Genomic DNA, 24,881 nt, shown 5'->3' with positions numbered 1-24,881 from the left:
TGCTGGACAGAAATTGTATTCTGATAGATTGTATTCTGTATGCTGACAGAGTGTATTCATGGATTTATGCTGCCTTTATGCGCAAGAGTGCACACTTTATTTTGAACTGTGAAATTTTGAATAAAATACCACAAGCCTCAGTCACACCGACTTCTTCCTTTCCTCTCACGAACCTTATCACACTGGTGCCAAAATGCAGGAGGAAGAAGCATGGCTGCCGCAATCATGCAGTCACCGCCAACTTCGCCATCTTGCAGAGGTTATTAAGTCGCTTGCGGGCCTTCACCAAGAACACCATGAGATGCTGCTCAAAATGCGGGACGACCAGAAGTGTTGGTTCCATGCACTGGTGCAGGCACAGCAGGAGGACCGTGAGCTGTTCCGGAGCTGGATGGACCAGGAGGGCCAGGCTGAAGGGCCATCACCTAGGAGTATAGGCACTCCCGCTCATGTGGCCCTGAATAAGACCACAGGATGACCCGGAGGCTTTCATCAACTTGTTCGAGAAATCGGCCAAGGCATGTGGCTGGCAACAAGAGCACTGGCCAGTGCGACTCATACCACTGCTCAAGGGAGGAGGCAGGTGGTGGCCCAACAATTGCCTGTGCAGAACCTCCTGGTCTTCGCCGACCTGAAGTGAGCCATACTCCAGAGGGTCAGCCTGAGCCCAGAACAACACCGCCAACGGTTCCGGTCGCTGGATCTGGGTGAGAGTGGCCGGTCCTTCGTCTTGGCTCAACAGCTCTGGGACATCTGCCACAAGTGGCTGCTGGCCGGGGGGAGGCGATGTTGAGCAGATTCTCGACCGTGTGGTGCTGGAGCAGTTTATCGGCCATCAGAAGATCAGAAGATGGCGTGGGTCCAGTGCCACCGCCCAACATCGCTAGACCTGGTCATCCAGTTGCCAGAGGACCAGATGGTTGCGTGCCCAGGAGTCGGTGAAACTTTGCCAGCTGTCTGTAGGGTATCAGAGCGAATCAGACAAATGGAAGATTCGATCAGAACATTTGGTTGAAACCAAAGAGCCAAATTCCACAAAGGGGCCCAGAACCACGTCATAAATCTGTCCAGGATACCCTGGCGCCAGCCAGCCTGAAGTAAGCCTAACCAACTAACTTTCACAGCTTTGAACAACTTGCAACATTAAAACAAAAGAACACAATTATTGATAATCCCATCTCAGGAAGGAGATTATCAATATTGGGGCGAGAAACCCAAGATTAATGGTCAAAGATGCAGCCCATCAGGACCATCACATGAGGAAACTTTGTTGGGTGGTGCTCCCCCCACCCAAGACAAGAACCAGACCAAGTTTCTTCTAAATTCCTTTGTTCCTTGGAACATGCCCTTAGTTCACAGAATGGCAGAGACTGTCCATTCTACCTAAATATGCACCAAAACGATGCTTAAAAGGACATATGAATGAACATCAGACCATTGCATAACTCCCTGCTATGTATGCCACCCACACATTTGTCTATTATGTTCTAATCACTCGTTGTGTATGTCCTTTTTAATAACTATTGAATAGCTTAAGGGTTTATATTCATGTTTGGTATGTATGAGTTTGAAAATTCATGCTTTGAATGTTTCCACCAATCAATTCATTGTCAAATGTGTTGTATTCATGTTATAGGAATCATGGCCAAATTATACTCTGCAAGAGCGGGAAAATTCTGACCATGTGACTGATAAGATAACATGCTGATTTATGTTTTGGGAGGAGAAACATAGCAATATCCTGAGTTAAGACAACATCTAATTGGTCAAGACACCATTTTGGGATGTGTCCAAAGCTGAGTTTAAAACCACAGGACACCATCAAATTTTGGCTTTTAGCTATTTCCATCGCTCCTAGCCATGCTTTTAGCTTTTAGCTTTAGCTTTTAGCTATTGGTTTAACCATTGCTTTTAGTCAGGCTCTTAGCTTGTGCTTTTAGTTTGTGCTTCGTGCCATCTCTTTTAGCCATGCTTTTTGCCATAATTTGCCGCTGCTTTTTTTTTTGCGTTCTTTGAACGCTTCCTGGCTTGCACGCCAGCCACTCCTCTAACGAAAACATGAGGAGACCGTCACATTTCTTTCTTTTACTTTAATCTTTTCTTTCCGTTGAGAGTTTCGTGTTCTAAGTTAAGTTTTGCCGCTAAGCCGTGTCTCAGACTTCGTGCCTGCCTCAAAACTTCAACCAGCGTACACGACTCCATCATCCAGCCAACGCCCAAGACATCACCTCCAACGACCACGGACTTCCAACCAATCAGCAACCTTGGGGAACCCCTTTCTGCAACGACGTCATCAAAGGAAACCCCTTAACACAAAGGCAACGCAAGTACAACCTCCAGATTCTAGCTGAACTGGTGCATTAATATAGCGTTTAATAACCTCACTAAGAAACTCAACGCGAGGGTTAATTAAATGATTGATGGTTGTTCAGGTCTAAGCAATTGCATATACGTATGCTATAAACTTGGGATTTCACATTTTCACTCTTCTAAACTCATTCTTTCCTCATCTCTCTCTCTTTCTGCAACTTGTATGAATGTGTGAATGCGCGTCTATGTGTTAGATTAGTTTATATGTCTTAGGTTTTTCCAATAAATTCCTATTCATATTGAAAAGAGAAGTATCTTGTGTTTTGTGCTTATAAATTAATGTCTTAAACTGCCGACCTTGTTACCGTGCTAAGAAATAGTGTTTTCACTATATTTTGGATATTAGTATCCAGTACAGTGTTGATGTTATACGGCTCGCTCAATGAATCACTGACCGATTCATTGATCCGCTGTATACGGAGATTCTGTTCAATCTTAAATGATTCCCTTTGAGCAAAATTGACTTCTGTAGATCCCCTACATGTCTCTCTTTCTCTTTTCTCCTGCTACCCCCTCTTCATCCCCTCGACCTGTTCCGTTTCCCAGGTCCCACATGAACCTCACACCTCGAGTCCTACCCCAGGGGCAGGGTGGACCATTGCCGGGTCGGCGGGCTGCTGTTACACTCTCCTGATTTTTCTCTCCCCTTCTTGCTACAGACGGACGCATCGAACAGGGGGCTTGGAGCGGTCCTGTCCCAGGAGATGGTGAAGAGCGGCCGGTGCTGTACATCAATCGTAAGCTCTTTAAGAGAGAGACGATGTACAGCACCATTGAAAAGGAATTCCTAGCTATCCGGTGGGCCGTTCTCACCCTCCGCTATTATCTCCTGGGACAGGAATTCACTCTCTGTTCAGACCACGCACAGTGCAAAGGTCAAGTGCAAAACGATATTCACCTGTTTCTCATTACAGTGATTGGCGTGGAGAGACCATAAAAGGCCGCTGGGGAATGGGAAGGGGAGAGAGACAGACTGAGGACTCGTGACTGACAGGTTGAGCTCTCACTGACTTCTTCCTTTCCTCTCATGAACCATACCACATATGGCCTGAAAGGTCACCACCTGCTCTCTACGGAGTGGTGAGTACCTTGGGCGCATATCCAGTTTGGGTTCTTCGGACAATGTGAGAGAGTCTGAGTGGATTCCGGTGAGGCAACAAATATACCTGTACCTGGCCGAATCGACTCCAACTGAATCACGTAGCCAAGCCGGGTGGTCCTAAGATGCCAACTGAAGGGATTAGGGAGGCTACCCAATCATTCCAGGACTCCGCTAGCACTCTCAGAGGAACTACACCCGTCGTACCTGGAGTGGGAATGTCGTGGCTGAATGAAGTGAAAAGCGCTGTGCCTGGAGATGACAAGCCCCAAGGAACACGGAGTGCCCAACACATTCTGGTCTGCAGTCTCAGTGTCTGGCCGTCTCATGGAGGGCCAAAGCACTGTAAGATAACCGACAGAAGGAGGATATTGATCTTACTGACCATGTGGTGGCTGTCTGACAGAAAACAGATGGCCAGAATGGGGCCAGATCCACCTCTCGTCCCCATGTTGAGAGTGGATCCGGGTAGGTCATTTGGCTTGTCTTCCCTGGGTTGCTCGTTTGAGGAACACTTCGAAACCTATCGAGGGTTCTTGGTAGCCAGCTGACGAGCTGGTGTTGCCGTCTTCCTGTGAGAACTTTGACCATTTGGCGGGTCTGGCCACAGGCCCGGCTACTGCGGGGCCTCAGCAGTTGTTGCAGGGGGCCGTCCTCTGCACCGAGCAGGCAGGCGTTGTCGAGGTTGCAGGGCCGGAGCCCAACCCACACCTGAGGCAAGATATATTGATGGCCTCTGTCTGCTTCTCCACTGTGAAAAACTGCTGTGCAAATTCCTCCACGGTAATAGACCAATCCTGGGAAATGGGGGCTTCGAGAGCGGTCCAGTGGCGCTCCTGGACCACCAAAGTAGACATCGCCCTTCCCAGAGTCTGCGCCACAACCTTAATAACTCGGAGAGTGTACTCGGTCGCTGAACGCAGTTCCTGCAGCAACTCTGGGTCGGGACCACAATCGTGTAGATCTCGAAACACCTTGGCCTGGTACACCCACAGGGCGGACACAGCTTGTCCAGAAGCCATGTAAGCCCTCACCTGAAGAAAATTAAAGGCCTTAGATGGGAGACTGGGGCGATAGATGGGAGCCTGGGAGCAGCAGCGTTTTGCAGGCAAAGTGCACCACAATCGCCCTCTCTGCTTGGGGAACCTCTGTATGCCCCCAGCTGGACCCACATTGAGGGTGGTGATTCCGTGATTTCGTCAACTTCTTGTGCACTTCCGGGAAAACAGGTTCAGAATAAGGTGGGAACCCCACTCCCGTCCGACCTCCTTAGCTGTCCGTTAAGCACAGCCACCATTTCAGCGTCCGCCTCCAACTGAGAATCAGCCCCTGCAGAGGCCTGCTAAGCCAAGGCCTCAGATGGCTCACGCCCTCCTTCCAAGGCTGCCGCTGCACGTTCTTCCCCTTTAGGAGCCCCGAATAGGAAATCAAGCCGTGCTGAGACAGACTATCAAACTCATGTGGAAGCTCGACCAAGGGACACAAGAAGCGAGTTGTCTGCGGGGTTTTCACCCAGTGGAAACTTACTCGCTTTCTATTGCTCTCCATTGACGAACATCGCTGCAGCCTCGTAGAAGGACCAGAGCGGGAAGCAGTTGAGGTGAGCCGGGGCTTCTCGTAAAAGCACGCGACTCTTGAGCAGAGCGTACCTATGGTCACGTTCTTGCAAGCAGAACATGAACCATCAATGAGCGCTGCTTCAGTTTGAGCATGGTGCAACACTAAACACAACGATTGTGTCGATCATTTGGGGAGAGGTAAAGCCGCAATCAGAAAGGCAAGGAAGGAAAGGCATGTTTATCAACACACAATCCCAACTGTGCCAGCTCTTTTAGAGAAATTACTCTTTCAGAAGGAAGATTTGCACCCAGGCGAACTCTCACAACACTTATCTGTGTTTGAAAAGGGAGAGATTGCTGCCTGTGCCATAGATCCAATGACAAAGTGGTGAATGGTGCTGCTTTTTACAGAGAGACGCTGCATTCGGCTCTGAAGAATAGAACAAGTGAACAGCTATGCAAATTCTGCACACCAAATTCATTGGCCTTTTCTCATGATGTCAAAGGTGTTTGGGCTCCCAAAAGAGACCCCTAGTGTCGTACACTCGATGGAGTGTACGACAGAAAGGGAACTACATTTCCCCTTTATGTCAAGTAAAAAAAAGGGGTACCTCAAGGATCTATTTTAGCTCCCCTCTTGTTTTCTATTTTTATTAATAATTTAGGCCTTGGGGTGGACACCGCCAATATACATTTGTATGCGGATGACACAATTATCTATACTGCAGCCTCATCTTTAAATGAAGCCCTACTAAACTTACAGAATGCATTTAATGTTATACAACAATCACTGTTAACTGGTAATAAATTCATAAAAGACAAAATATATGATTTTTAGTCATACTCACTCTAAAACAACAGATATGATCATTTCAACATTAGACAGTACAACTATTGAAAAAGTAGGATCATATAAATATTTAGGGGTATGGTTAGATGTGTAAATATATATATAGCTTTTAATGTACACATTGGTAATCTGCTGAAGAAGCTTAAACCAATTTTTTTTTTTTTTTTATCTAGATCTAGTTCGTACTAGATCTCAGTCGTTTATTCAGTTTAAAGTTCAGAAAATTTGCTCAGAATTTGGAAAATTGGGCTCCTTCTATGCCTCCTGGGCTAGAAATGATCTGCAAATTAGAGTCATTGCCATCCCTGGGTATTTTTAAATGTCTTTTGCAATCTGTTTTAAAGGAGTCTTGTACATGTTTCGCTTGATCTTTTATTAATTGTTTTATATGAGTATTATGTTTTGTAGCTGGTTTTGTGTGCAACTTCACATGCTGCCGTTTTGACCAGTTTCCTCGGAAGAAGAGATTGTGAAGTCTCAATGGGATTCTCCTGGCTACATAAAGGATAAATAGTAAAAAAGTACTATATTAGTAAATTGACTAGACTGCCACTTCCGGGGCACTGCTCTGTGGCGACCTGCAGTGTGATTCACGTACGGCGGTTGTTTGTTTTTGTGTTTGTGTGTTGTGTTAAGTGTACGCTACTACTACTACCACAAATTCAGACCCCACAAAAGAAACTTCAGTCAGTACAGCTTTCATTATTGAGATTCAAATCTTGAATGCTTTGTTGAATTAAAATCAGATGACATACTCTTGATTTTTACTCTTGGTTTTTAAATAATTGTGCAAGTAGCATAGGACTGCCATTACAGCTCTGATTAGTGACATTTGGGCTCATTCTATACATCCTGATTACTGCTACAGTACTGTATTTCCACTCATTTTTAGTTGGTCCCCAATCTTCCTGAATCCTTTTTCATCTCTGAAAAGTCTCACAATTACTGTCTATGCACACACAGCCAAATGGCACAAAACTAAGAAAGTTCTGGTGTTTAAAATGTTTTTGTTTTACTGATAACAGGTTTTTGTTTGTCAGTGACCACTGGTATATTCACTTTCATTTCATTTTGGGGCCTGTACTTCCAATCTAGTATTTTTAAATATTGCAATTATAGAGAGGTGATCATTTTGAACCGTTTTAGTGATGTTGCACAGGTATAAACTCACGTTTGCTGTATACTGTATTTTCTTGGTAGGCATTTAAAGTAGTACTCTTACCTACACAGTGCTCATTGTGGACAATATACCCATCAGGACAGACACATCTGAAAGAACCATCCAGATTCATACACGTTCCAGGAGCGCATATCCCATGATTCAATATACACTCATTAACATCTGCATTTATCAAAAGACAAGGCAGACAGTTATGCTATTTTCACTGGACTTCCGTCCGTCTACAAATGCAAGAACAAAAAATACTGTACAACTACACTGAATATCTATATTATATTATTTCTCAGCTATTTTATTTCAAATAAACAATGTTGGGAGATAATGGAAGTTACAACCCTATCAATCTATGATCATTTCTCATTTGTAAGTGGCTCTGGATAAATTGTCTGAAAAATGTAAATAACAGGTGAAATACATTGTATGTATGTGCTGATTTGGTTTAGTTTTCTCTGATTATTCTGTTCATGTTGGCTTAATTTTCCTAGTCTGTTTCCTGTGTCTGTGTTAATTAGTCCCTCAAACCTGTTTCTGTTCTCCCTGATTACTCTCCCTGTGTATTTATGCTCTGAGTTTCCATTGCCCAGTCTCCTTTACATCTGTGTTAATGTGTATTCCCCTTGGTTGTTTCTCCTGGAATATTAAAGGGACTCTCTAGAGCTATTCCGAATTGTGTTTGATATAAATGTAACAACCACCTGTGACGCTGGAACAGAGGGACAGTTAAATCATGTTAAACAGCATGCGTGTGCAACACACCTGATCTATGATTTTTGCTCCACGCATGCATAGTAGTGTCCTCTTTCACTGGGGAACATTTAAAGGACCTACAGTTCTCTAAAGATTCACCAACGATTCTGAATGTTTTATGGTTTTAATGTTTGTGGACTTTAGTCTATCAAAACATGATGCCCTACAGGGTTATTGTGCAATTTTGAGAAATGTGTGGGGTGGTCAATAAGGTTGTATAGAATAAAGAAAATGAATTAAAAAAAGAGCTGAAATCTGAAGTCATTTTCGGTATCTTTCAAGACATTTTGAATTTAGTTAAGTTGTTTGTAAGATGACTGTTTCAACTGTACCTGACCTGGGTACAAATTTCTGAACTGGAACAAAATTCACTATTGGATGGATCACTAATAATAAACAAATTAAATAAATATCACATAAAAATTGTAAACAATGTAATGATAAGTTGTAAGTGTTTGTGTTATAATGTAAAACGCAAAATGTGTTCTAACTTTACTCTGTCTACCCTACTGCTATCTCAGATGGATACTTCAGTTTAAGCAGTTAACAGTGCTTGAGAATAAAGTAAATAATAGTTTACCTATGCAGCTCTTTCCATCTAGAGTGAGCTCATAGCCCTCTCTACAGAGGCACTGGAAAGACCCAACATTATTAACACAGTGGCCGTTCCTGCAGAGCTGAGACTGAAAAACTGCACACTCGTCAATGTCTAGGCATGAGCATGAGAACAGAAGACATTAATGAGACATTCGGAAGATTCATCAACTACCAGCTGATCATATTTCATTAACCTCTTACACAGTGTACGTGAGATAGCTTTAGATAATTTCTAGACAAATGGAGAGAGAGAGAGAGCGACTAACATGAGGAATAGCAGGTAAGTATGCATTTCAAATGGTTCATTTTAACATTCGTACCACTATTAAAAAGTGAAATGTCTGCTGAAATCAACAAAAGATAAGTTACTAATTTACAATATGACTCTATTTGTTTACATTGGTTAACTGCAATAGTGAACATGAACAATGAAAAATACTTCTCAAGCATTTATTAATCTTAGTTTATGCTCATTCTAACATTTACTAATACATTATTAAAATCAAATGGTGTATCTGTTAATATTATTTAACAGATCTAAACTAACAATGAAAAGCTTTATTTTTTTTATTAACAAACATTAACATTGATTAATAAATACAATAACAAATGTATTGATTTTTTATTAGTTAATGTTAATAAATGCAATAACTAATGTTATTATAGTATACAGCTCTCTGCACTACTTGATTCTGAATGGTCAGTCACAATATTTCGAGGTGTGTTATTTTAAAACACTTTCTTCTCAAATATCCTTTTTTTTCCTTGTGTGGTGAAGATATGTGTAATTAGTGATACGACTGTACATTATGCCTTAAATTGCCATCTTGTCTGAACTTAGGGGCTGGACGATATGGCGAAAAGTTATGTCACAATATATTTCTTAATTTCGCTAATGAATGTTACTTTATCAAATAAAATGAAAATGCTAGCGAAACTTTTCTGAAAATAGTCGGTTCCCTTCAAAAATACATCCATATAAAACACTGGTGCTGCGTTTTGATTTTGAAATGTGCAGTGCTCATGTTTATTCAACGAAGTCAACCGCCACAATCAAATCAATGTATGGGAAACACTGCTAATGTATATTGAAATATCGGACATGTGTTTAAAAATCATATCACCGTTACCAGTGTTAAGCAAGTTACTCTGGAAAAGCAATTAAATTACTGATTACTCCTTTTAAAAGTTATCAAGTTACTTTTCTGATTATTTTATTTCAAAAGTAACTAGTTACATTGCTTTTTTCCTGTGCATCTATGAAGCTGACTTGAAATAGTATGTTTCATTTCACCTAGCCACAACATCCCAATATAAATGCTCCAGATAAAATATGTGTTATTAAAGCATCAATATTCACAAACCACTGTTAATTTTAACTAAAATCAAAGGCTGCTGCTTGCATGGTTGGGCATGGCAGAAGGCGAGCAAAGAGCACTCTGTTCAAAAAGCAAACAATCTCACAAAGCTCTGTTATAATAACACAGTAAATATATATGCATAATAAATCTTTCGTAATGTAGGGAGCACGCAAATTTCAGCACCGCACAGGAACTCTGGCATTCTGAGCGGTGAGTGGATGCTTAGACCTCTGATTGGCCATTGCGTTCCAGAAATCAACATTGCTCAACACATTTTGTGGGAGTCCCGTTAATCATTTTATTCTCCTGCATCCCACACACACACACACACACACGAGTCTCTACCTGCCCGCACTCGCCTGTCTGTCCCGCGCCGCTCATTATTGACAACGCACAATAATGTTCTTGCCTTTGACAGAAATAAACACAAAATAATAATCGTATTTCCAGCTACAGAACACATGCTTTCCTCTCTCCATGCTGAGGTTGAGGCTGGTAGTATCCGCTTCGCAGGCGCTTTCCAGTCAAAGTAAAGTCTCAGGTAGAGGAAGTCTTGTGTGCTGCACCCTTTTTACAATCTAGATGAAAAAACTGTCGGCAATAATGTAACGCAGCAGTAACGTATAGAAACCTCGGCTTGTAACTATAATCTAATTACTATTTTGAAAATTATAACGCTTTTAAAAAAAAGAATCAAATTACAGTAACGCGCTACTGCCCAACACTGACCGTTACTGAAAAAAAAAAAATATACCGTGATATATATTGATATTGAATTATTGCCCAGCCCTATCTGAACTTCCTCTTGGCTGTTTTCTTTGTGGACGCTTTGCGTTTAAACAGCTAATAAAATTTTTTCTCATATAACTCAAACCAATTATTTACCATTATTTACTTATTTGGCAAGCAGTAGCGTAATAAGCAGGATAATGCACACCCAGCGTGTCCTAATCACCCTGTTAGAGATTTAAGCCGTGGTCACACTGGACTTTGACCAAGCAAAATTCCCTTGGATACTGCAGCGGTCGTGATATGACATCATGCTCTGCAGTGTCTTTTTAAAAACTTAAATTCAACACTTTCCTGCAGCGCTGCAGTTTTAAAGTTATGTTCTTTTAATTCAGCTATGAGGACATGTTGTGACGTATTGATCTTCTGTTGGTTACATGATGCGAATTCGCAGGTCAGAGTTCACCAAGCTTGAAATTTGGAACGCGGGAAAATGTGAAACTTTTCACACTAGGTTGCGTTTATGGTCTGACGCATTTGCATACGTATGAATGGAAGTCAATGGAACGAAAAGTGTAGTGTGACTACACCTTTTTCTGCTGTAACAACCAGCTGGATGCACATGATCTCTTACTTAACTAAGGAGACCTTATTGAAAAAAAATTACATTATAATACATGACTTTCAAAAAAAAAAAAAAGTTTAAGGGAACAACACCTTTACCTGTGCAGTAGCTATTACTGGCGAGCTCAAATCCTTGATGACAGATACAGTTAAATGAGCCAATAGAGTTTGTACATGTGCCATTCCCACATGGCTGGTGTGAACACTCGTTAACATCTATAGAAGACAAAAACACCCGCTATAAACACCTTTCACAGGCAAGAGCTTGGAGTGAAATACACCATCTCAGATGTGAACCACACTTTCTTTGAACAAAGCTTTTATCCTGTGGTCTATTGAACACTAGTCCTGATGGAGTAGATCTGATACAGATTTGGGGGAGGTCTTACCTACACACATCCTGCGGTTTTGAGTTGCAGTAAAGCCAGTGTGACACATGCACTCGTATCCACCTGGAAAGTCCACGCAGTCGCCATGACGACACACGCTAGGCATCTCCACACACTCGTTACGGTCTGAAAATCACAAAGAGATTGTTATGTAAGACTCAAATCACTAGGCTTCACTTTACTTAACAAAACCAAACCTTCACAATTCTTTGATAAGAATTTATGATGGAATGAAGACATTTAGAAACAATGAGAAGAAGATTTCATTCACAGACATCACAATGTTCTTAATGATTTACACCATTTAAAATATAGAAAATATGTAGCTTTGGGAAATCTTTTCCACTGCTTGGGTGTTCTGCATATGTGTGTGTTTTAATGAGAAGAAATCATTTTATGAAAACTCATGCACAGAGGCAAGGCAGTGTAGTGTAGTGTAGTGTCAGTAGGCGCTCACCAGAGCAGGCTCCATTAGGTGTGAGTATATACCCATCAGAACATTCACACTGATAGCTGCCCGGCTGGTTGATGCAGTCTGCATTTCTCTGACACACATGCTCCCCACTGCTGCATTCATCAATGTCTAAACACACAAACACACATCAAATTAACATGGTGGGTCTTATTCACTAACCATGTATATGCACAAATTTGAGCTTGAAATCTGCATATGGTCACTTTCATGAACTAATCATGATTAACCAATACTTTACTTACTAAAATCTATTCTAAATTCATGAATAAACAACACATACGCAAAATCACAGTCTCTGCTTGGCTTATGTTAAGAATAGTTTTGAGGACAGTATGCTTGGTGTTGCCGGAGGCTCTTGCTACAGGTGCTCTCAGGCTCTTTAGAAAGCGTCATGTGTGTGCTGAGAGTTTAAATAAGTCTGTAAAGGAAAGGTTACCATATATAAACAAATTTGATTGGTTGTGAACCAGGTGTAACAAACACGCCAATGATTTGGTTTAAATAACCTCTGACGGTGACATCATTGGATCGCCCTCTCATTAAAGGCTATAAAGAGATGTAAAACAAATACACTTTCAGGTTTCTTGGTCTTTAGAGAATGCATTGTGTGCTGTGTGTAACAGTGGGCACCCAGGGAGCAGTTTGAGGTCCGGGTCTCACTTCAGTTGTGGTACTGAAGGGTAAAGAGAGCACTGTACATTCACTCCCCATACCTAAAGTACAATCCCTGCCAGTACCGAAACTCGTACCCGCAACCTCTAGGTTACAAGTCCAACTGTCTAACATTTAGGCCACGACTGGCCCAAGAAGAGGGCTAAAGTATTCCTCCTTGATACCTCAGTGTCACCTTACTGCCCATTTAGCGTCGTCAGTAGGTTCTGGGAGACCTACAGTTGGCTTCAATAAGTTCGCTATGCTCAGGGGTCTGTCTGACCCCTGTATGGAGAAAAGAACAAAAGCAGAGCATGGTGAGTTATGAGACCCCTCGTAAAGACTGGAGACTGGCTCACTGCACTCAGCATCCCAGTAGGAAGCCTGACCTAGGATCGATCATTGTGGCCAAGAAGTCATGAAGCTGGCAAGCCCAGGACCATGGAGGTGTGCTCCCTCAGGGAATGGCATAAAATACTCCTGGGTGCTGTACAATCTCTGTCACCACCGGTGTTTCAGGGGGCAGTGTTCTCCAGTGAAATAGTACATGTTCACTTGTTTCAGGCAACCAAACATTTCAAATCCCCCAGCAAACGAGGGGTCAAAACTAATACCCTTTCAGAGAAACTGGCAGTGTGGAAGCTACTACTAAATATCTCCTTGGGTCGTAAGGACTGTAGAAAAAGGCAACAGGATATAGTTTGCATATCATCCTTAGTTTTTCAAGCCTGTATTACTGAGAAACCAGAACAGGTGCTTTGTTTTTTGACAAAACATTTGTAAGCTCTGCTGGAAAAATGGAACACAGACAGAGAGTCGGCTGCTACAGCCGATATTTACTGGTTCCCAAAAAATGGGGGGTTGCGTCCAATAATGGATCTTCATGGCTTGAAATGCTTCCTCAGAACCTACAAGTTCAAAATTATGACAATCAAAAAGATTGTAGTCTGGGGATTGATTTGTGACAATCAATCTCAAGGATATTTTCATATAGATATTTTGCCATAACACAGGAAATTCCTGAGGTTCACTTTCAGAGGCAAAATTTCCCAGAATAGAGTTCTTCCATACAGCCTAGCCTTGTCACCCTACACATACACAAAATGCTTGGATGCAGCACTGGCTTGTTTGTGACTCTAGGGCATCCATATTGTAAATGACATAAAAGACTAGCGGATTTTGGCTTAAAAACTTGCACTTTGACATTGAAATGTCATCGTTGAAAAGTCTCTGGGGTCGAGACTCAGAGGACAGCCTTTGGGCATCCTTCACATGAGATGTCAGGGGATGTCATCCAAGAGTCAATCCGCCTTCGAACCCTTTCTATGCAGTTCAGATCCTGGTTTCTTACCTTGGGTCCCACTCTAGGCATGTGTTGTTATTACGAGATGCTAACGACGGAAACTTCCTGCACGGACTTTGGTGCAGTCTTAGAAGGCCATTCAATTCAAGAGATGTTGAGAGGTCATCAAGTTGTCACATTAATTGCCTCAAATTAATGGTTGCATTTTGGCCCTGAAATACTCCATCCAACAGTTAAAGGGCTACTATGTCCTAGTGTGGGTGGACAACACTGCAGCAGTCACTTACATAAATCACCAAGACAAACAGTGTTCACGGTGCCTTCCAGGGTATATGAATGTGGGAGCAGACTTGCTGTTCAGACAAGCTGTGACGTACAGGGAATAAAAACTCCATCCTTAAGTAGTCAGACAAATTTTTCAAAGCAGAGGTGGACCTCTTTATTTTGCAGGAGACAGCACATTATCTCTTCTGTAGGTTTCCGGTTCCAAGACGGCGCCACTGTGTATGGCTGGCCGTCTACTACCTGGTTTCTTTGTTTTTTTATTTGTTTGTGTCATTTCTGTTGCAAGATGTTGCCGCTATTTTGGTTTATGACCGTCTTATGCTCATTAACATTAGAAACTCTGTGGAATTACTGGGAGAGCAACAACTGAGAGGTCCTAGTTCATACCTTCCTCCAGACTTGTCCAGTGTGCTGTCGTGGGAAACGAGGCAGGGTTTCTGTCAAACTCAAGGCCAAACTGTTGTTGGACCAATTTCGACTGTCATGGTTTTAATGGCACGTGGGACCAGCATCGTTTAATTCACTGGTGCTCCCTGGAGCCAGCCTATGCATCGATTCGGCCGATCGCACCGGAAAACTTTGTTGAACATCCCATACATCGGATGCCATATCTCTGTAAAAGTGGGGGTGTAATTTAATCTAAAACAGAGATTATTGTGTTTGCACCCCCAAATACAAATGAGTCCCTTAAGTTTGATTTGGGCTCTTTATCTATTCATGGTAAATCCATGGTAAAAAAATTAGGGGTATTTTTTGATCGTTTGAGTCGTTAAAATTTGACAAACAGATTAATGCTGCTGTCAGATCAAGCTTTTTTATTTAAGAAAACTGGCAAAGGTTAAGCCAATTTTGTCATTATGATTTAGAGAGTGATGCATGCATTTGTGTCTTTATGTCTGGACTATTGCAATTCATTGTATGTGGGGATTAGTCAGTCCACTTTGTCTCGATTGCAACTTGTCCAGAATGCTGCTGCAAGATTGCTGACAAGCTCTCGGAAATGGCACCATATTACCCCAGTCTGTTATAGGATTGATTTTTAGATTTTGTTGCGTTGCGTCACATCCTAGAAAAAAAAAAAAAAAAAAAAAAAAAAAAAGAGTAAAAGGAGGTACAGACAGAGGGGACTTAGGACGTGGATGTGGGATGGAAACAGGAAGTCAGTGCAGATGGAGACTCTGGTGGAGGACGGACTCCAGGAAAGAGGACAACAAACAAAGTCCATGGTGGTGACGACGGAGGGAGGAGCCATGGAGGAGACAGAAAGGTCCAGGGTGGATCAGACGGAGGGAGGAGCCAGGGTGGAGACCAAAGAGACCCGGAGCAGGCCGCAGCCATGGAAGAGTCCAAGGACTCTGAGGCTGGAGACGAGGGATCCTCCAGCAACAATGCTGATGGAAACTGGCAGACCCGCGGCGAGCTCACCGCACAGATGGTGGGCTGAGGGTGAGCAGAGGGGCTGTCAGGAGACAGTGGCTGAGGCAGGGATGAGTGGATGGGCAAGAGAGGGAGGGTGGGGGGGAAATCCAGGCAGGCAGACAGGTCAGGCCAGATAGAGGGTTCAGGGTAAACTGATAGTTCGGATGAAGGTGGGATTAAAGGCGGCATGTCTGCATATATATCCTTATTGAAATCGATCAAATTCTGTTCAAAATACCACAGTCCCAGATTCAGTTTCCGCTCACCCTCAGCAATAGTGCAGTGGGCGGGGCTTTCCTCAATAACTTCCACCGGCGCTTGCGATGTAGCTGGCTCTCGCACCTGGTTGGATGTGATGGGCTCTGGGGCGATCCTCAGCACTGTCGCCCCATTTGGCGATGGCTTGTCAGTCGTGCTGGGCTCTGCCTCTCCTTCCACAATGGGCTCAGGCTCATGCTCCGCAAATCAGGGTAATGGTTGGCTGGCCACTGGTTCAGGACTGGGGCTGCTGTCGCCGTTTGCAACGTCCACAGTCAGGGAAGACTGGCAGGACACCAGCACCCACTCCACAAAGGCGGCGAGGTTCTCTCGAGGACCTTCCCCTGACAGCTGCGCTCATGTGGTGGTGTTCAGTCCAGCTTGATAAAACGAGCAGAGGCAGCTGTCCGGGTAATGTGTCATGTTGGCAAGAAACACAAAGTCCGTAGTGTGGTCCTCGAGAGAGTGTTCCCCCTGCTCCAGCAGGACGAGGACAGCTGGGTCATTCATGACAGAAACAAAAAAATAAATAAAACATTGAACAAAATGAAAAAACAAAATGCGGGGTAAACACGGCGCTTTACTTTATAAGGTCTGGTCTTCTGTCACAACACGAAGAGGAAGATGCAACACAACGATGAAATGCAATGAAAAGTCAGGTAAATCCACAAAAGGAAGACAGGAACACACATACTTACTGACGAGACCGGACACAAAGCATTGAACAACTTATAAAGGGTGGCTAATGATACACAAACAGGTGATGGAGATTAACTAATAATGACTCAACAAGGACAGGAACAGGAACAACCATATATGGGCACATGAGGGAAAAACCAATGCAAATAGTCCAGGGGTGTGACAGCAGCACCATATCTTTCAGATTTATTACAACCATACTCACCATTTAGATCACTTTGGCCTGCTGACCAGAAACTTTTGACTGTCCCTAGGGTGAAATGTAAATTATAGGGGCAATCATGCCTTTTCAGTGATGGCCTCGAGACTTTGGAACAGTTTGCCATTAAATATTAAAACAGCCTCTACACTGGCGTCTTTCAAATCTCTTTTGAAAACTCATCTTTTTTCTTTGGCTTTTCTGTAGGCTATTATTTTAGTGATATTTTGACAATAAAAGTTGTGTGGTCAGATGACTCTATGCTGTATATTTGTGGGGTGTAATGTATGTTTTCAAAGCTGTACAGCACATTGGTCAACTGTTGTTTTTAATGGTGCTTTTAAATTGCCTTGCCTTGCCTTCTACTTCTCATTGACACCTTGGGTCTGCATGTGATGATCCATACGTGGCCCAGACTGCGACTTCACACATTTACCCCGATCACTCTGCTCCTGCAAGTCCTGAAATCTTTATATTTCCTGCATCCTTCATACAAACTAAGAGATGCTTGGCTCCCAGCTGACGCAGTGTAGACTACTCTAAATGTTAGGGCTCCCTCCCTAGGGCTTCATCTCATTCATGCTTTTTCAAGTAACAGGGTTAGGTTAGTAACCCAAAGACAAGCAGACTGTTTTGATAGCAGTTAATTCACACAGAACATTAAGTAAACTGTGAAATAAGAAAAATGTCTGAAATGTTCATGCACAAATTACCAAATGGTTCAGTAAACATATAAATTTGTTTATGACAGGGCATCCCTCAGGGATCAGTGCTGGGCCCTGTTCTTTTTAGTTTTTATATGCTGCCTTTTGGACAGATTATTTGGAAGTATGGTCTCCCACTGCTATGCAAATAATACCCAGATTTATAGTAGTACTCCACCTGATGTTACACTTGGACTTGAAACTATCTGCTTGTTTATTGGAATTAAAGGCCTAGATGAGACAGAACTTTCTTAAGTTGAACTGTTCTAAAACTTTTTTTTTTAATGGCACACAGCTTCTGTTAATAAATGTAATACAGTTAAGTTGACAGTGGATGACAGCCTGATCTCCCTTCTGAGCAGGTGCAGAACTTGGGTATTACTTTTGATGCACAGTTGAGTTTTAACACTCATTTAAAAAATATCACAAAGTTAGCCTTTTATCATCCGCAGATCACCGTACACATAAGACACTTTCTCTCTCTATGCCTGATGCTGAAAGGCTTATTCACGCCTTTATAACATCTGGGCTTGATTATTGCAATTCACTTTTTGCAGGTCTACTGGCAAATTTGATGAAGAAGCTGCAGCATAGTCAAAACTCAGTTGTTCGTGCACTGACCTACACATCATCACGTGAACACATCACCCCTGTACTCAAATACACTGGCTTCCAGTACATTCACGTACTGATTTTAAAGTTCTTGTCATGGCTTATAAAGCAGTAAATGGGCTGGCAACAGAATATATTTGTAACCTGGTTACACCATCCACACCTGCTGATTCTCATGCTTTTCAGCCCCATTTTAAACTTAAAACTATGGGAGGAAGGTCCTTTTCTTGTACTGCTCCAAGGCTGTGGAACTCACTGCCTTCTTCGATTAGGAATGCTCTGTCTCTTGATTGTTTTAAGAAATTACTTACAACGTATCTTTTTAGTGACGTTTTAAAGTTATAATTAGCATACTTCTATGTTATTTCTTATGATTTGGAGTTGTGTTTTATTCTTCTACTTTATTGTTACGTTTTACCATGCTGTAGCGCCTTGAGTGTAAGAAAGAGTGTAGTTTTTTACAGCTACTAGGACACATTTCTCAATACTGTAATTTTAACATCCAGAAAGCACTTAAACACTGAAGCACTGAATAACATCATATTGTAAAAGTGTCTTAAATCAAGTCAGTCTTTCACAATAACGAAAGTAGTCACCTAACAAACACACATACAGTAATCACTCATAAAACAATGACCTAAAACACACTAACAACAGGTCGCAAGAAGGTCTGTTCTTCTTTTTTGTTTTTCTTTTCTTTTCAAGAATGACAGCTCTCTACTGTTTAGAATTCAGTATATGTTACAAAAATGTGTTCTGTGTGAATGGCCCGTAACAGAGAAAGTACCCATCAGACCTTCACAGATGAGCTGCAGGTCACTGTAACTGAAGCCTGTGGGACACTCGCAGTGGAAACTGCCCATGTGGTTTATACACACACCATGAGCACAGATGCCTGGGATTTCATGACATTCATCAATATCTGAAAAGATCAGATCAAAACCATTAAACGTGGAGTAAAAACAACTCCTACCACTGTTATTCAAATTTCTCTGACAGGGAAATTTGACTTTACCTTTCGGCTGTCCGGTTTCAATGTCAATCCCGAATCCAGTCACACTGCCACAAAGACTTCTATAGTCACCTAAAAAGACAAAGATAGTATTTGCATATGGGCTCAGCTATAGTTCTGAAATACAACTGTCCCCATAATTTGAATTGGACGGAAGGTCTGTGTTATTCATTTAAACCCAATTTTATAATTAAGGGAACAAGACTGACGCTATGGGAGCCTGAATAGAATTGCAGCAATTCATTAGCAGATGCTAATCTTGGACTTTAATCTTGCAACTCGAAGGGCTTGAGGGGTCATCATTTCATTCCTGCAGTTCTCATAGTATTAGCTACTGACTGATATGAAAGGGAAACTCCCTGTATGACATTCAGGGATGTCAAGAAATGAAAGAGATTTATAAATTGTAACAAATGTTCTTTAAAGATTAGGGTTTGTGTGCCTTTAAAAACATTACAGTTACAGTAAGTAAATGTGTGTATTCACCTGTGCCAGGGCTGGGGCAGGCCTGGCATGGTTTGTTCCAGGCTTTGCCCACATTGTAGGCACAGCAGCACAATCTCTGTGTGGTGTTGAAGTTGAGCTGGTGTTCACAGGTACTGCCACTATAGTTACGGTAACACAGACTTTTTCTCATATCTAAAACAACACACAATCCCTACAATTTTAGCAGTTTGCATTCTTCAAAAAATAGATAGTCATAGATAAAGTACACACATATGAAGAGTAAAATATTTATAATTAAAAGCTATTATTGTTATTATTAAAAGGTACACTGCCTCACACACCCATGCAGCCGTGTCCTCTGTTCACTGGCATGTAGTCCTGTGGGCAGATGCATGTGTAGTTTCCCAGTGTGTTATAGCAGGTGCCTGGTCCACAAACACCAGAACTGAGCACGCACTCATCGATATCTGAAAGACATATCTTAATGTCAAACTCACCCTTCAGAAGATCAATCAGTTGACAAAAAATAAATAAATAATTAAATAAACATTTTGATCACAGAAACACACTCGTACCCTCACACATGCGGCTGTCCGTGTTGAGGTAGTATCCAGCTGAACAGTCACACTGGAAACTTCCAAATGTATTGATACAGTTTCCACCTTGACACAGACCAGGCAGCTCCTGACATTCATCAATATCTGACACCAAAGACAAAAACACTTCTGACTTCTCAATACCCTTTATATCTCAGCTTTAGTTTTTCTTATACAAGTGAGTTTTAAGTATAATATTTTCAGTTTTTCTCAGAGATCTAGTTTCAAGTATAATTCTTTTTGTAGCAATGGGGCTTTACATAACATTATCTAGTGCAACAAGTGTGATGACGATAAATCGCATTTGACAATTGTACTGGATACTGTATACAGGCCATCAAGGCACGATACAGACTTCAAAAAATTTTAAAGATAGTACAGGCTGCAGATAAAGTCTGAATTATTGGTGATTTTAATATCCATGCAGATAATGACAGAGACGCATTAAGACTAGCATTTATAGAGATTCTAAACTTTACTGGAGTTAGTAATGGAACTGTAAGGAAAACGGGTAAATTTAAATGAATAGTTCAGACATGAAACTCTACTTGCATTCTAGTTTTGTCATTCAGTTTAATGTTTCCAGCCAGATTCACATACTCACTATTGTTTACCTATATAACCAGGACTTTTCGTCTTTTCTGTACAGATGTTATGGCAGCTTCAACTACCCTCTCATCAAACGCTGACATAATGTATCCTGAACTTCAAAAAGAAGGAACTGGATGAAATATTCAGAAACATAACAGTCCACAACTCTGACTTGTGATCCAGCCTGCAATTAAACCAAACCATACTGAATTGTCTATCCAGAGAAGAACTGACCCCCCCGACTGAGCCTCTTTTCTCTCAAGAGTTTTTTTTTTTATTATTATTCTCCATTTCTGTCACAATGGAGTTTTTCTTCCTTGCCACTGTCGCCTTTTGGCTTGCTTAGTTGGGGACACTCAATATTCAACTTGACCTCGGTTTGTATGAACATGCGAAGCCTGATTTGTTCAGTGTCACTACATTAAGAAATAGCACTTCATCCCTGTAAAACCGGGGGGGGGACAACTGCCTCACCCTGACGGGGCACTGCACGCCCACTGAGGTGAAAACCAGTGCTACAGCATCAACTATCCAGTGCGATAATCTCTGCTTCAAAACTGGCATCCCTTTAGAGCAACCTCTGAAGCACACAAAGAGCTGCTCTGACTGCTGAATTTGGCTAGAGCACTCAATATAAACTCTAAGGCTGGAACCGGACCTGTACACTGAATGGATTAGGGTCGGGTAATGCAATCTGTGATCGCGTATAGAAGGCAAAAGCATGCAATGGCTATCGTATGTGCGTTATTATTTCCAATTTTACTTTCACTTTCAAACGAACATTCAGCAAGGAGGGGAGACATTGTACAGGGGGGCACAGTAACTCACCACTGTGACCACAAATGGAACAATGTGGAAATGTAGAACAATGTAGAACATTCTTTGGTGTTAAATTTCACTTCTTTTTTTGCTTTTATTTTTAAAAAGTTGATACAATATGCTATAGCATTCATATAACATGAAAAGAGTTTGTAACCCTATTAAAGCACAGGGTGAAATACAGTGAGTGAGTCTGGTAAATCGTGAATTAGCTGTCATCATCTATGCTCGTACAGCCAACCACGCTGGAGAAACTGCGATGACGGTAACCCATGTCTGCTCGTGAATCGCGGTAGCCTCTCTGATGGCATAGGCTAGCTACACTGCTTCAAGTCAGACACTGATTGATCTGCTCAAATCGAACACAACTTTATGCGCTCTGCAGACAGTGTGGCATGCTCCTCCAATTAATTATCCATTAATGGTTTAAATAAGTTTGTCAAGAAAACTGAGCCCCAGCGCCAGGCTTATGCAGTACACATATTTTTAAAAAATGCCATTAAAAACATATTTAAAAAAATAATAAATTACTGGGTATGTAGCCTTCTTAAGGCTCATATCCAGATCAGTCTGCATCAGTTAACTGTGTTGCATCCTACTAAAAGTAGGCAAATTCTATTAAAAATATTTAGGCCATGTTTACAATTTCAAACTTACTGTCACGGTTGTGTGTAGGAGGAGACATACAAAGACGAAATACAACAACAAGTCTTTAATAAAATCCACAATAGGTAAATCCAGACAGGAACAGCAGGGAAACACACACCAACATAACTGTCATGAATCTGGTCGGTGACCTTCGGTCCGCCCACCACCAGATGTCGCTCTCGCCCTGTCACATCACACAGACTGTTGCACTGCACCCCGGACTACTTCTCCCATCGCGCTGATTGCGTCAACACCTGTGGCCAATCAGGCACCCTATAAAAGCCCCGGACTTTTCCGCTGTTACTCACAGAGTATTGTGGTTTATTGTATGGTTGTTTTGCGTTGAGTTCCCTAGTTCCTAAGTTCCCTAGTTCCTGAGTTCCCTGTGTTTAGCTTTCTCGCCTGGTCTTCTCGTTTCGTCTGTCTCGCCGCCTGCCTTCTGGACTGCTCGCTCGTTTGTTCAGATTACCCCTTCGCCTCCCCCCCCTCGGATTACGTTCGCCACAGATCGACCCATGCCTACCTCTCGGACTATTCTTGTGTCTCGCTCCATTTATACCTGTTTGCTGTTGTCTACTCTGCCTGTTCAACCATGTCTTTGTCTCGTCCAAACAATAAAAGCTTGCATATGGATCCACTCGCCTCTCGTCTCACTCCCCACGTTACAGAATACTCCGTCACACAAGGATCCAGCAGCTTCACCCACAGACAGTCAACAGGTATGGACACAACAAGGATATTATTCAGACTCAAACAAGGACCACGATTACTAGAACAACACATCTGCGAATTTCTTGCCATTGGAAACCATTTTATTCTCCCAGACTGCATTTTATGTGAAATATTTTGTGATGGGTTAAATGATCCGTTAAAGGCGAGGCTGAGACGCGAGGCTCCGTGTTCATCTCAGTCAGCGACTATGCTTTGCTGACTGTGGGCGCATCGTTTACCGTGGGTGTCGCGGAGGAGCAACGCGACACGTGCACGTGCAACCCGCTCGTGAAATGGTGGCTGCACCGGAGCACGCCCTCATAACGGCGGCTACAACGGAGCGCGCTCATGTAATGTCGGCGAAGGTGGAGCCCGTGCACAAAATGGCGGCGGCGACGACGGAGCCTGTTCACAAAATGGCGCCGAAAACGGTGCTCCGTCACGTCACAGCTGCTACCCCTGAGCCAAGCAATGTTACAGCTGTATTTCCTGTGTCAAGTCAAGCTACAGCTGTTGTTTCCAAGTCAAGTTACAGCTGTATTTCCCGAGTCAGGTCAAGCTACAGCTGTTGTACCAGTGTTAAGTCAAGCTACAGCTGTTGTTCCCGAGTCTAGTTACAGCTGTGTTTCCCGAGTCAAGTCAAGTTGCAGCTGCGTTTCCCGAGTCAAGTCAAGTCAGAGGACTGTTGGTGGGTTGAAGCGTCTGGAAGCCGCTCTTTGGCAGGGGGCTACGTCATGAATCTGGTCGGTGACCTTCGGTCCGCTCACCACCAGATGTCGCTCTGCCCTGTCACATCACACAGACTGTTGCACTGCACCCCGGACTACTTCTCCCATCTCCCATCGCGGTGATTGCGTCAACACCTGTGGCCAATCAGGTGCCCTATATAAGCCCCAGACTTTTCCCCTGTTACTCACGGAGTATTGCGGTTTATTGTATGGGTGTTTTGCGTTGAGTTCCCTAGTTCCAGAGTTCCCTGCGTTTAGCTTTCTCGCCTGGTCTTCTCGTTTCGTCTGTCTCGCCGCCTGCCTTTTGGACTGCTCGGTCGTTTGTTCGGAATACCCCTTCGCTTTGCCCCCCCCTCGGATTACGTTCGCCACGGATCGACCCACGCCTGCCTCTCGGACTATTCTTGTGTCTCGCTCCATATACAGTACTGTGCAAAAGTCTTCGGCCACTAGTATTTTCACCAGCTAAAAAATGGTTTAAAGTAAGTTACTTCTATCTTTTGCTGTAGTGTGTCAGTAGGAAAAAAGTTTACATTTCCAAACATTCTGTTTGCCATTAATTGTAATAATCTAGTGAGATTTTTGTTTGCACAGGCAGTATGACAACAGCCAGTGCTCCACACTGAGATCTGATCTCACCATCATCCAGTCTGTCTCTGGAATGACAAGAAGAAACAGAATAACTGAAACAGACCCAAATCCATAAGAACTGTTTCAACATCTCCAAGATCTTTCAAATAACCTACCTGCAAAGCTACCTGAAAAACTCCTAGGGCAAAAGCTACTTTAAATGCAAAGGATGGTCACATCAAATGCTGATTTATTTTAGTTAATAAAAGTTCATTGATAAAGAAAATCTATTTATGACATCGTTTTTGACAGCATCCTCATTTTATGTGCCTAACTGCCTAAAAATTTTAACAGTACTGTAGCTTTGTAGGTGTAGGTCTCTTAAAGCATCTTGGAGATGTTGCCACAGTTCTTCTGGATTTAGTCTGTCTCCGTTTTTTCTGTTTCTTACGACAGACTGGATTGAATGATGGAGAGATCAGATCTCTGTTTGCACAAGGAGTCTGACAACAGCCTGTGCTCCATACAAAAATCTCACTGGATTATTATAATTAATGGCAAAATGAATGTTTAAAAAATGTAAACTGATATTTCCTACTGACACACCACAGCAAAAGATAGAAATAACTTACTTTAAACCATTTGCCAT

The 24,881-nt window shown here is 42.5% G+C and overlaps 1 protein-coding gene across 1 annotated transcript in view; it reads right to left on the bottom strand.

Annotated features, from left to right (window-relative positions):
* LOC127162573 (fibrillin-2) overlaps positions 1-24,881 on the bottom strand; it is a 115,431-nt gene that overhangs the window by 23,137 nt on the left and 67,413 nt on the right. The window contains exons 40-49 of the mRNA XM_051105368.1: positions 20,145-20,270; positions 19,911-20,036; positions 19,609-19,761; positions 19,126-19,194; positions 18,907-19,032; positions 11,963-12,088; positions 11,506-11,631; positions 11,216-11,332; positions 8,386-8,514; positions 7,101-7,220 (exon numbers count right to left, since the gene is read on the bottom strand). Coding sequence (XP_050961325.1) covers positions 7,101-7,220; positions 8,386-8,514; positions 11,216-11,332; positions 11,506-11,631; positions 11,963-12,088; positions 18,907-19,032; positions 19,126-19,194; positions 19,609-19,761; positions 19,911-20,036; positions 20,145-20,270 — 1,218 coding nt within the window. The remainder of the gene's footprint in view (positions 1-7,100; positions 7,221-8,385; positions 8,515-11,215; positions 11,333-11,505; positions 11,632-11,962; positions 12,089-18,906; positions 19,033-19,125; positions 19,195-19,608; positions 19,762-19,910; positions 20,037-20,144; positions 20,271-24,881) is intronic.

The sequence above is a fragment of the Labeo rohita genome, unplaced genomic scaffold (assembly GCF_022985175.1).
Source record: "Labeo rohita strain BAU-BD-2019 unplaced genomic scaffold, IGBB_LRoh.1.0 scaffold_97, whole genome shotgun sequence".
Lineage (NCBI taxonomy): Eukaryota > Metazoa > Chordata > Actinopteri > Cypriniformes > Cyprinidae > Labeo > Labeo rohita.
This window is presented reverse-complemented; position numbering and strand designations above follow the sequence as displayed.